The sequence below is a fragment of the Geotrypetes seraphini genome, chromosome 9 (assembly GCF_902459505.1).
Source record: "Geotrypetes seraphini chromosome 9, aGeoSer1.1, whole genome shotgun sequence".
In the NCBI taxonomy this organism is placed as follows: domain Eukaryota; kingdom Metazoa; phylum Chordata; class Amphibia; order Gymnophiona; family Dermophiidae; genus Geotrypetes; species Geotrypetes seraphini.
Window position 1 is genome coordinate 188482287 of NC_047092.1, and position 13643 is coordinate 188495929.

Below are 13643 nucleotides of genomic sequence, written 5' to 3' on the forward strand. Positions count from 1 at the left end.
GAAGGGATATTCAGACAAGGTGATCGCTACACTGTTGGGGTCCCGGAGGCTTTCTACCTCTCGGGCTTATGTGCGGGTTTGGCGTCTCTTTGAGGAATGGTGTCGGGCGCGGGGAGTGACCTCTTTTCGCGCTTCTCTGCCTAACATTCTAGAGTTCTTGCAGGATGGCCTGGATAGAGGCCTGGCTTGGTCTTCTCTCCGGGTTCATCTTGCGGCCCTGTCGACCTTTCGAGGGTTGGTGTCAGGTCAGCGTTTATCGGCTCTTCCTGATGTGATTCGGTTTCTGCGGGCGGCCAAGTTGCTTAGGCCTCCCCTACGGCCCTCGGTTCCCTCTTGGGATCTTAATCTGGTTCTCTCTGTTTTGGTGCGCCCGCCTTTCGAGCCCTTGGACGACTGTTCTTTGAAGGACCTTACTTTGAAGGCGGTCTTTTTGGTGGCCATTACTTCTGCTAGGAGTATTTCTGAGCTGCAGGCTTTCTCTTGTAGGGCTCCCTTCTTGGAGTTGTCTAGGGAGCGGGTCGTCTTGCGGCCTGTTCCTTCCTTTCTGCCGAAGGTTGTTTCTCCTTTTCATGTCAATCAATCGGTGGTTCTCCCGGTCTTGGGTGGTCGGGAGGGCTCTTCTGAGCAACGGCAGCTGCGCAAGTTGGATGTCGGTCGGGTCCTTCGCTCTGATGTGCAGCGGACCCAGGAATTCCGGAAGTCCGATCATCTCTTTGTCCTCCTGGCTGGTCCTCGTCGGGGAGCTGGCGCTTCTAAGGCTACTATTGCGCGCTGGATCAAGGAGACGATTGCTTCCGCTTATCTTCTGAAACAGCAGCCTGTTCCGGAGTTTCTCAAGGCTCATTCCACTCGGGGTCAGGCGGCTTCTTGGGCTGAGTCGTCGCTCGTGCCTCCGGTGGATATTTGTAAGGCTGCGGTTTGGTCCTCCTTGTATTCTTTTGTTAGACATTATCGGGTAGATGTTCAGGCGCGTCGGGACGCGGTGTTCGGTGAGCGTGTTCTGGTATCGGCCCTTCGGGGGTCCCGCCCGTGAGAGGGACTGCTTTGGTACGTCCCATTCGTAAAGTTAACCTCTACTGGTCTGGAGAGTGCTAAAGAAGGAGAAATTAGGTTCTTACCTGCTAATTTACTTTCTTTTAGCTTCTCCAGACCAGTAGAGGTCCCCACCCTGTCTGTTGTTGTTGTTGTTGTTGGGGCTGTTTTCGCGGGCAGTTTTTGTTTTTTGCTGCGGGTTCTAGTATTTTTCTAGGGCCGGGGAGAATTAAAGAACAGCGGCTGTGGCTCGGCTGGCTTAGCTGGCGAGCTGTGGGGACATTTTCCTTCGGGTATTTCTCCTCTGCATTTTCCAACAGCATTTGGGTATGTTATTTGTTACTCCTGTTCGGAGTATTGTTTTCTTCCTGGTTTCCAGTTCTTGGTTCTGCTTGGCTATTCGGCAGACTGAGGGAAATAGAGAAGGGAGGATAGTATATACTGTCCCAAAGTTTTGTTTTCAGTCTCCACCTGCTGGTCATGATTAGATATATACCCATTCGTAAAGTTAACCTCTACTGGTCTGGAGAAGCTAAAAGAAAGTAAATTAGCAGGTAAGAACCTAATTTCTCCTTTCCTTACTGTTTTTTTTGGGTATACCCATATAAACGATGTTGCAATAGTCCAGAGATTGCACTAGTAATCTGAACGATAATGGGTCAAAGTATTTTTTGATGGTCTTTAATTTCCATAATATCAGGAAACATTTTTTACCACTATGTTCGTGTGTTCAACCATTGTCAGAAATGTGTCCAATGTGACTCCCAATATTTTTATTGTATTAGTAGGGAGAGCATTCCAGGTGTCCACCACTCGTTGCGTGAAGCAGAACTTCCTAATATTTGTTCTGAACTTGTCCCCCCTTAGCTTCAGTCCATGTCCTTTTGTCCGTGTCACATTGGACATTGTAAATAATGTTTTTTCTGCTCTATTTTGTCGATTCCTTTCAGTATTTTGAAAGTCTCGATCATATCCCCTCGCAGTCTCCTCTTCTCAAGGGAGAACAATCCCAGTCTCTCAAGTCGTTCCTCATATTCCAAGTTCTCCATGCCCTTTATTAACTTTGTTGCTCGTCTCTGTACCCTCTCGAGCATTTTTATATCATTCTTTAGGTATGGAGACCAATGTTGGACGCAGTATTCCAAGTGTGGTCTGACGCCTTCAATACCCCCCAACCCCCTGATACCTTTTAGTTCCAGAAGTTTGGCAGGAGGGATGACCACGTCCTCCTGTCAGCAAGTCCACCTCTTCAGAATGGCAGGCCTTCCCTTTCCCGGTGTATCTTGAGATGCACTGGGAGGGACCTAAGGCCCTGATTTGCTCAGGCACCTTCTGGATTTTACCATCAAGTGGCAAGATGTGTTTCCAAGTTGAAAGCTCTTTCCTGCAGGGAGCCATTCCTCAAGATTATGGAAGCAGGGATCTCCTTATGCAAGGTTCCGTCCTTCTTCCTGAAGGTTGTCTCAGCCTTCAACGTTAATCAGGAAGTCCGTTTGCCCACTTTCTCTTTCTGCAGGGTCAAAGGAAAAGAACAGGGCATTGCGGTACCTCGAAATTACCAATGAGTTTGGATCATCTTTGTCCTGACCAGTCATGTAAAAAAATGGAGGTTGGCATCTAAAGCCTGAATTTTCCAGATGGCCATTTCCTCCACATATGTAGGCTGTGGTAAGCAGCCACTGATCGCTTTGAAAGCTCATTCCATCAGAGGAACTTCTTCTTGGGCAGAAACTAGGGCTCTGGAGAGCAGCTACTTGGTCTTCCCTCTACTTTGCTTTTGAGTCCTCCATCCTGGTTCTAGATTCTGGGGACTGTTTTGGTACATCCCTACGGTCCAGCACTAGAAAGATGAGGTCCTTACTTTTGTAGATGCGTCTAGTGGTCCTGAAGCCCTGTCCTGACTGTGGGCTTCGCCTGCCTTGAAATCAGTCTGGTGCTCCAGGAGAGCTTAAAAAGAAAGAAAACACTCCAGACAGTGTAGAGTCTGCCAGTCGCTACAAGCACTATATAAAGTTAGTGCTGGTTACAAATGTTTTTGAGCAGCTGTTTGAATGTTGTTATATTTCTTACAGAACAGAATTGTACTGTCGGGGATTTCTCCCCGTTTCCCTCTTTCCAGTTATGTCTTTCATTACATTGCTGCTGCTCGATTGCTTTCGTACGAGCTGAGGGGGCATTAGCAGCTCCCTGGAAGAAGGTGGAGTTGAAAACAATTGACAGTTTTCTGCAAGTAACTTGTGGGTTCAGATACAAGACCCCATGGTTCAGGACCATTGGACACATCTACAGGAAAGAAGATTGAGGTAAGAACCTAATCTTTCTTTACTAGGAAGAGGTTTTTTTTTCCTTTGGTTCTGGTTAATGAAACTATATTTTTTTTATGATATAACAAGGTTTGAAAATGTGAACACTGACTGAATTTGTGTTGAGTGGTTAGTTCTTAGAGTACAAGAAACAGAGCTGAAGTAAATGAAATACCTACTCTACCTGAATGTAATTCACATTGAGCAACACCTGAAAAAGAAATGAGCCAAATCCAAATAAAATGCTGAGATGACCTTTATGATGGCAACTCTGGAGCTGGAATGGATATAATAGAGCTTGAATTTTTCATTTTTGTAGCTCCTCGACTGAATGGCACAGCCAAGTTGGAACGGAGACATGACATAGGTGTGTACGACAGCTCCTCCACCCTCATGAGCAGTGAGCTAGAGATCACCAGTTTCTTTGATTCCGACGAGGACGACTCTACCAGTAGGTAGGAGAGTTTGTTAGGGTTCATGTTTGCTTGAAAACATCATTTCTTGGTTATTGCTTTTCTAGTCTAAATACCACATAACAACTCCTGGTGATCTCTCTCATTCAGAGAGTTGAGCTTGAGTCTGGAAATCGTATTTGACATCCCATCATTGCAAATGTGTAAGTGGGTGAGCTTTAGGTGCACATCTTTTTCGGTGGTAGTTTCAGTTATTGGTATAGGTTATCCACCTGCTTTTTAGGAAAGTAAAATATGTCTCAGTTTGGATTAATTAAATTGCTACTGCTTATTTTAATCAATTGAGTGAATCTATGATATAAAGGATTATTTTAATTGGAAGTTGGACAGGAATTCTTGTCTTGGTTTTTGTTTTGTTTTTTAATTCTGCATATTCTACAATTCTATGTGGATTGCAAATTATTCAGGTACTCAAGCATTTTTCCCTAACTGTCCCAGCGGGCTCCCAATCTATCCAATGTACCTGGGGCAATGGAGATTAAGTGACTTGCCTAGAGTCACATAGAAATATGACAGCAAATAAAATCCAAATGGCCCATCTAGTCTGCCCACAAGGAGCGGTGCGGGATTTGAACCCACAACCTTAGGGTGCCAAGGCTGTAGCATTAACCACTGCACCACACACTCCCATTTTTATTTATTGAGATGGATATTAAAAGCATATTTTATCTAATCTAGTCTTCGATTTATGTTCAAATATATTTTATTGAGCTGAACAAGAAATCAAGCAAATACACAAAAGGAACCGCAAACAAGCTCAAAGTTTTTGTTTTACAAAACCCCCCACATAACTCCCTCCCATCCCCCATCCCGCCTCCCCCAGGTCCTCCTTCCAAGTAAAACACCAACATAGACAATGATAGAATACAAAAGGATACAGGCATACCAATTGAAACAGCGTAATACAGGTATACATGAAATCAACAGTTGAGCAATTGGCCAAGGGAGTCATTGTGGTCCAAAAAGGTTCCCAGGTGCGTTGAAAAATGTGTCCTGGGAGAGAGGAAAAGTCTGTCACATCTCTTCTTTCCCACATCAAGAGAATAATCATCCGGCACTGCCAGATAGAGTAGTCCAGTGCTTCACCTTCAAGCCATTTCATCAAGAAATGGGCAATAAGGACAGTCCACTTGAGTAAAGCAGCAGCCCCCCTTTGACGAGGGTAACAATGGAGAACAGCTTCAAATAAAAACAAAGGAGAGCGGTGAATTGTAATGGTCCAAATACGCTCTATAAAAAGAAAGATGGCATTCCAAAAGGATCGAATATTAGGGCAAGTCCAGAACATATGTCCCAAGCCCGCTTCAGGGGCTTAGTATCTCGGACAATCAGTTGATTCACAAAACCCAGAAAGATAAGCCCTCTTAGGAGAAATGTACAACGGAAGACCAACTTATAATGTTGCTCCCAAAAAGTGGTGTATGTTCGAAAGGCAGACAATCTACGAACAGCCTGTAAAAGCACATCCTCGGGTAGTTCAACAGCAAGGTACCGAGCCCAAGCATCCCTCAATTTAGAATGATCAAATAAGGGGGACTCATCCTTCAAATGGCGATGATGAAATTTAAGGGGAACAGGAAGTTGAGAACCAATGGTAAAAGCCGTAGACAAGATCTCCTGGCAAGAAGCCTTCAAAGAACCAGAAGGTAGTGAATTAATGTAATGGTGAATTTGCATATAGGCAAAATAATCAGCAGGCGGGAGATCAAATTCTTCCCGCAACTGTGCAAAAGGCTTAATGTTCCCATCATCATCAACCAATTGAAACACATAATGAATGCCCCTTGTTTCCCACCGAGCAAAACTCGGCCCATCTACCCCCGGGGAGAAAAGAGCTATTAAATCAGATAGGCAAAAAGGGAGTAATAGAAGCAGAAATAGAATGAAATTTGCAGACCCAGTGCCAAACCTTCCGCAAGGAATGGTGCAGCACCCTACTAGAAAGAGGCTCAGGCAAAGGAGAAGGAATAGAATGAAGGTATGCACTAAAGTGAATGGTCTGGAAACAGAAAAGTTCCAGAGAGGTGTTAGTAAAGGCAGAAGTACCCCTAAAAAGATCATTAATATGTCGCATACCACATCCAATAGTCAAATATCGAAGGTTCAACAAACCCAGGCCACCCTTATACCATGGAGCCGCTGCCAATTTATAAGGCAGGCGAGGCCGCTTCCCAGCCCAAAGAAACCTCTGCACCAAGCGTTCCAGGCGGCTTTCATCCCGAGAAGTCTAATAAAGAGGAAGGACCTGAAAGACATACAACCAACAGGGGACAATGAGCATATTATAAAGATGCACCCGACCCAAAAGTGAGAATGGGAGGGTTCTCCAAAGCTGCAATTTAGTCTGAAGGGCCAGAAACAACGGTTCCACGTTCAAAGGATACAATTTAGACAAGTCCAAGGGGATAATTACCCCTAAATATTTCAACGTAGAGTCAGACTAGCGAAGGGGAAAAATCCCACTCCATGTTGTGCGTAACTCGGGGCAAGTAGGTAATGCAAAGGACTTATCTAGATTAAGAGAAAGACCAGAATAAAAGCCAAATTCTGAAATGAGGTCCAGGGCCGTCGGTAAAGAATCTTCAGGCCTAGTAAGAATCAAAAACATGTCATCCGCAAAAGCCAAGGTCTTCAACTCTACCCCAGCAACACGAAGTCCCTGTACCTCTTCGAATCCACGAAGAGTGCAAAGCAGGGGTTACAAAGAAAGAAGAAAAAATAAGGATGACAGGGGGCAACCTTGCCGAGCACCCCAAAGAATAGGAAAGGAATCTGTGCGTGTCCCATTAAGTAGAAGAGAAGCCCTCGGATTAGAATATAGAGAATGCATAGCATTAAGATAAAAGCCGCCCAAACCAACATATTCAAGGGTGCGAAACAAGAAGGACCAATAGACACTATCAAAGGCTTTAGAAGCATCCAGACTGACAAACAAAGCCGGAATATGATGATATTGACAATGGGCTAATGCAAAGAGAACCTTATGGACATTACAAACGGATTGACGTCCCCGAACGAACCCTACCTGATCCTCATGGATGACCTTAGGAAGATGCGGAGCGAGGCAGTCAGCCAACATGCGAGAAAGGAGCTTAAGATCCACGTTGATCAAAGAGATAGGATGATAGGAACCTGGAGCATCAGCCTCCTTACCAGGTTTCAGCAGTAAAGAAATAAGTGCCTCATTAGCATAGCATGGGAATGATCCCCTCGTAATAGCAGTATTAAAGTAAGCCAGCAAAGGACCAGAGAATCCGGTAAAAGTCACCAGAAAATCCATCCGGTCCCGGGGCCTTACCGGAGCGGAGAGCCTTAATAGCTGATTCTAATTCCGTCGCTCGAAACGGGCTATGGAGAGAAGACACAACATCTTCCGGAAGACGTGGAAGTCCAGAGGAATGAAGATAGTCCGTCAGCAATTCTGGAGAGACATCATCAGGGGTACCATATAATTGACTGAAAAAATCAAAGAGGACCACAGAGACATCAGCCGTACTAGTCATTCTGCCCCCACCCTGGCTCCAAAGAGACAAGATTGGTTTCCTGCGGGTCTCAACCTTCACCAATCGCGCCATAAGATGCCCTGGCTTGTTTCCAAAACGGTGGAAGCGATGTTTATAGTAAGCTGGCCATTTCTGAAAGCGAGAATGAATTAAAGAATTGAGAGCCTCTTGAGTAGACAAATAGCGTTCCCGAGTTTCGCGCGAGGGAGTAGAATGAAATGACCGCTTAGCCATACGTAAGGCCCGCTCTAAAGTAATAATGCCTGTATGAATACGTTTATTTTGAGCATTCAAAAAAGAAATGATGTGGCCCCGAAGTACCGTCTTGGCAGCCTCTCAAAACAGAATAGGATCGTCCATGTGGGGAGCATTACTGGTGGAATAATCCTCCCACTGGGTCTGCAAAAAGGTTTGAAATTCCTTATCCTGAGCAAGATAGAATGGAAAGCGCCAAAAAGGCTTACGAAGATAAGTGGCATCCAGATGAACATCAACCCAAATCGGTGCATGATCGGAAATATTCAGGGGACCAATCTCAGCTGAAATTTCTGAAGAGAACAAAGTCGAAGATACAAAAATGTGGTCTATCCGAGACCAAGTATTGTGGGCCCGAGAAAGGTGAGTGTAGTCACAGACTTCAGGATGGAGAAGACGCCAAGGGTCTACTACGGAAAGAGTATCACAAAAGTCTGAAAGCAGGCGACCCTTAGCCCCCAAAGAAGGGAAAGAGATACCGGACTTAACAGAAGCAGGGTCCATCACCAAATTAAAATCTCCCAAGATAAGAAGCGGATCCCCAGAGTAACGAGAACAAAGTTGAGTTAACTTTTGCATAAAAGCAGGTTCTGACTAGTTAGAGCCATAAACCACTAGTAAGAGGTAACGAAGATCACCCAACATCAAGCACAAGAGCAAGTATCTACCATCAAGAGCTTTATCCAGAACCTGAACTTCAAAGGCAGGCAAGACACAAATGATGTCATTTAACAGCTTCTTCAGTTTTTTAAATCATTGAATTCAGTTGCCAATTGTCTAAGATGTTTAAAATTTTTACATATTGATACTAATCTCACATTTTTAGAGAGTTTGTCCTTGTCCCCATCCCTATGATTAACCACAGATAACCCATCTCCAGAGTACCGGAAACAAAATGATCCTCTCTAGGGAGAGTAACAGATAAACTCTGCCGGTTTTGCTGTATGTATAAGCTGTCTGCATTCAGATGCTATGGGAAGCATATTATGAGACAGTGGTGGGCCTGTTAAAGGACATGGAAATGGAGTTCATTGAAGATCTTGAGAGGATGAGGAAAGATTTGGCGATGTGGTGGGTTATTAACATGACCCTATTTTGAGGAGAGGAGTGGTGGTAGGGGATATACTCTGGGGCTATGGAGTTGTTTAATTTGTTCTTTTGAAAATTATTACTGTGTTAATCTTTGAAAATTGATTTTAAAAAGTATCTCTCCATCAGTCTATTGTTTTGGAGTGATCTAGTAGACTTCAAGGAAAAGAAATGAACATGTATGAATAAATTTCTCTTATCTGTAATGGAGCATATGCAACGTTCGGGTCTGATTCAGTAACTCTCGTAATTGAAGCTCAATCATTGTGTAGCTTGCAAGCCTTACTCTGCATGTTTCTTTTACTTCTAGGTTCAGCAGTTCAGCAGAACGAAGCAGCACTTCCCACCTAATGCGAAGGCATAAGAGACGTCGGCGAAAACCAAAGGCACCACGCATTGAACGGGTATGGCAAGAGAAATGCACTGTTAGCAGGAATAACTATCAAGCAAATGAATGGGATTTAACAACTCAACTGGCTTCAGAACCAGAAATGGCAGCGAGTGCTGGTTAGCATATATTATGTGGTACTACTTATTCTCCTCTTAATCCCATGCCAGCAACAGATGCCAGTGATTGTAAATCCCCGAGTCTGTGCTCTCGTTTGTAAAGCCCCTTCCCTTATATATCGCAAGAGATGAGCTTCATAGAATAACAGATGTTTTGGGCTACTGCCGTTGCTCAGGTGCAAATTATAAGCACTACCATGTGGAAGATCTCCAGTTGGATTCCTGTATTTTCTGGGTCAGCAGAACTAGGGATTCAGAGAGTGAGGGAGGTAGAGACCTGGTTATCAGATGTTGATGTTAACGAACCCCCAAATGTAATCTTTAGTGCTTAAAAGTGTATTTGGCTAGTCTTTTTGTGGGTGTCTGAGAGATCCTGAAATTAACCCTCTAAAGAAATAAAATTGATGACAATAGCCAGGAGGTTGCATAAAAAGTACAGTAGACTCTCAGTTAACTGACACCCTTGGGGATTGGTAGATGCCGGATAAATGTAGTTTCTGGTTGCTTGAGAGTTACTATTAAAATAGCCATAACTACCCTATATACAGTACTCTAATATAAACCAAGATTTTGGGGCCAAAAATGGGGATCTCAGTTTATATTCAAACCTCCCTTGAAAACCATTGTTGCTGCTGTCCTCCCACTCCAGACTGCCCTCCCCCCCCCAAGGCCTGCGGTGCTGCTCTCCTCCCTTTATACCCAAGATAATTGGTGCTGCTGTCCACCTCCTTCCCCAACTGAACTGCACTGTGCTTTACCATATGTGCCTGCCACCTATTTATTTAATTCATTTTCTATACCATTCTCCCAGGGGAGCTCAGAACGGTTTTACATGCATTTATTCAGGTACTCAAGCATTTTTTCCCGTCTGTCCCGGTTGGCTCACAATCTACCTGGGGCACTGGGAGGATTAAGTGACTTGCCCAGAGTCATAAGGAGCAGCGTGGGTTTGAACCCACAACCTTAGGGTACTGAGGCTGTAGCTTTAACCACTGCCCCACACTCAACCCCGCTGCATGCTCAAAGCCTTCCAACTCTGAGAATCTCAATCTCGGGGAGGGTGGGAACTGGAAGGGAGCCCGTCAGTGTGCACTATTTCAAAATTCTGCACACTAATTATGAAGAGAGCACTTGAAACAAAACACTTTTTAAGACAAGACAAAATAAAGGGGGAGGTGGAGAAAAGACAGTTCAGCCATTTTATAAGAGCTTATGGGGTTAAAAGAAACAAAACCCCTTTATTCCTGACAAAGTAAAGCCATACACTGACCGTACCGTTGCCTGACTGGGATGGGCAGGCAGAAGTTGGACGAGGGTTACAGTTTATATATATATAAGGGCGGGAGAGTTGGGGGGATTATATTTTCTTGATATAAGGGGAAATATGATGATTCTGGAGAAGGTTATAAGCTTTGCTTAACAATATTATTTCCCATTAAGAATGGAAGGGAGGGGTGTGGTTTGGTAATTGTGATACTTGTACTAATTTAGTTTATTTATTGGGATTTGTTAAACTGGACGACGGAGACAGGAAGGGAGTGGTGAAGGAGGAGAAGGAAGTCGCGGAAAGCTTAACATGTTCTTCTCGTCTGTATTTACAAACGAAGACACAACCAATATACTGGAACCTGAGCAATTCTTCAATGGAAATCAAGCAGAAAAACTAACATCCATGGAAGTGAGCCTTGAAGATGTGCGCAAGCAGATTGAAAAACTAAAATCTGACAAATCCCTGGGTCCGGACGGAATTCATCCAAGGGTTCTGAAGGAATTAAAGGAGGAGATAGCGGAACTACTGCAGCAAATTTGCAATCTATCCCTGAAAACAGGCATGATCCCAGAGGATTGGAAGATAGCCAATGTCACGCCCATCTTTAAAAAGGGATCAAGAGGTGACCCGGGAAACTACAGACCGGTGAGTCTGATCTCAGTTCCGGGGAAAATGGCGGAAGCACTGATAAAAGAAAACATAAATGAACATTTTGAAAGAAACAACTTCTGATAACCAGCCAACATGGTTTTTGCAGGAGGAAATAGTGCCTAACTAACTTATTGCACTTCTTCGAAGGAATTAACAAACGGATGGACAGAGGAGACCCCATAGACATATTCCTAGATTTCCAAAAAGCCTTTGACAAGGTGCCTCATGAATGTCTACTCCGGAAACTGAAGAACCATGGGATGGATGGAGATGTACATAGATGGATCAGAAACTGGTTGGCGGGTAGGAAACAGGGTAGGAGTGAAGGGCCACTATTCGGACTGGAGCAGGGTCATGAGTGGGGTCCCGCAGGGCTCGGTGCTCGGGCCACTGCTATTTAATATATTCATAAATGATCTAGAAACAGGGACGAAGTGTGAGAGAATAAAATTTGTGGACTACACCAAACTATTTAGTGGAGCTCGGACTAAATACCTAGACAGCTAACCCACTTCCCTCCTTCCCCTCTCTTGCCCTTTCTCCCCATTGTTCCCACATCCCTTAAGTTAACTCAACTTGTACGTCTACTCAACTTGTACCCCACTAATCTTCTGTAAACCGCATAGAACTTAACGTTATTGCGGTATATAAACTGTTATTATTATTATTAAAGAGAACTGCGAAGAACTGCAAAGGGATTTGAACAAACTAGGGGAATGAGTGACAAGATGGCAGATGAAGTTCAACGTTGAGAAAAGTAAAGCATTACATGTGGGAAACAGAAACCCGAGGTACAACTATACGAAGGGAGGGATGTTATTGAATGAGAGTACCTAAGAAAGGGACTTGGGGATAATGGTAGACATGACAATGAAGCCGACGGCACAGTGTGCAGCGGCCGCTAAGAGAGCGAATAGAATGCTAGGTATAATCAAGAAGGGTATTACTACCAGAACAAAAGAAGTTATCCTGCCGTTGTATCGGGCGATGGTGCGCCCACATCTGGAATACTGCGTCCAACATTGGTCGCCGTACCTTAAGAAGGATATGGTGTTACTCGAGAGGGTTCAGAGGAGAGCGACACGTCTGATAAAAGGTATGGAAAACCTTTCATACGCTGAGAGATTGGAGAAACTGGGTCTCTTTTCCCTGGAGAAGAGGAGACTTAGAGGGGATATGATAGAGACTTACAAGATCATGAAGGGCATAGAGAGAGCAGAGGGGGACAGATTCTTCAATCTTTCAAAAAATAAAAGAACAAGAGGGCATTCGGAAAAGTTGAAAGGGGACAGATTCAAAACAAATGCTAGGAAGTTCTTCTTTACCCAACGTGTGGTGGACACCTGGAATGCGCTTCCAGAGGACGTAATAGGGCAGGGTACGGTACTGGGGTTTAAGAAAGGATTGGACAATTTCCTGCTGGAAAAGGGGATAGAAGGGTATAAATAGAGAATTACTGCACAGGTCCTGGACCTGTTGGGCTGCCGCGTGAACGGATTGCTGGGCAAGATGGACCTCAGGTCTGACCCAGCTTATGTTCTTATGATTCACTCAAGGCTATATATAATAGGTATAATTCAACATAAAACTTAATTTAATTTTTTAAGAATAATATTCCATATATCCTACAATTCTATGCGGATTACAAATTATTCAGGTACTCAAGCATTTATCCCTGTCCCGGTGGGCTCCCACTCTATCTAATGTACCTGGGGCAATGGGAATTAAGTGACTTGCTCAGGATCACAAGGAACAGTGCGGGATTTGAACCCTCAACCTCAGAGTGCCGAGGCTGTAGCTCTAACCACTGCAGCACACACTCCTACTTACAATCTTGTTAACAGCATAACAGTAGTAAAAACGCCAAATATAAACAGAAATACAGTGGATGAGGTGATGACTTAAGGTAAGAAATTATTAAAAATTGTTTTGAAGATAAGCCCACTAATAGAGAATCTGAAGGGGGGGAGGGGAAGAATCTAGATGTGGTGAGGGGATTAAAGAGGTTATGTCATTATGCTGAAAAATACTGAACTATTCATGTTGATGACACTTATTTTGTACTACATTTGAAGTTCAAAAAAATTGTTTAAAACAAAACTAAATAAAAACAGCAACAAACGTGAAAAACTTTTCCATTGATCGCTTCTACTAAGATGAGCTAAAATTGGTTCTTTTTATCAGAGAGATCAGCGATACCCTAATTAAGGAGGCACCTTTTATCAGGTTGCAATTGAAATTCATACTGTCTGTTGTTTCCATTGCAGTCATCGTCATTCAGCAGCATTACCGATTCAACCATGTCTCTTAACATCATCACAGTCACTTTAAACATGGGTGAGTATCAGTCTTGGTAAAACCAAAAAATCAAATACAAAAAGAGGTGTGCTAACCACAGTCTGAGCCAAAATGCACCTCTGAAACTAGCCACCAAAGAAATAGCTATTACTAACAACAAGCCTCAGTGTGCTGCTGAATGCATTGAAAGGTCAGAAATCTCAATCATAGGCTTGTGGCACATAAATGCAAGTGCTTTGAATAGTTTAAGTATTTTTAAATA

General features: G+C 43.8%; 1 protein-coding gene across 4 annotated transcripts in view; it reads left to right on the forward strand.

The window, feature by feature from the left end:
- DVL3 (dishevelled segment polarity protein 3) overlaps positions 1–13643 on the forward strand; it is a 100991-nt gene that overhangs the window by 50794 nt on the left and 36554 nt on the right. For all 4 annotated transcript variants that reach the window (XM_033957535.1, XM_033957532.1, XM_033957533.1 and 1 more), the window contains exons 5-7: positions 3655–3790; positions 8966–9059; positions 13351–13420. In XM_033957535.1, coding sequence (XP_033813426.1) covers positions 3655–3790; positions 8966–9059; positions 13351–13420 — 300 coding nt within the window. The remainder of the gene's footprint in view (positions 1–3654; positions 3791–8965; positions 9060–13350; positions 13421–13643) is intronic.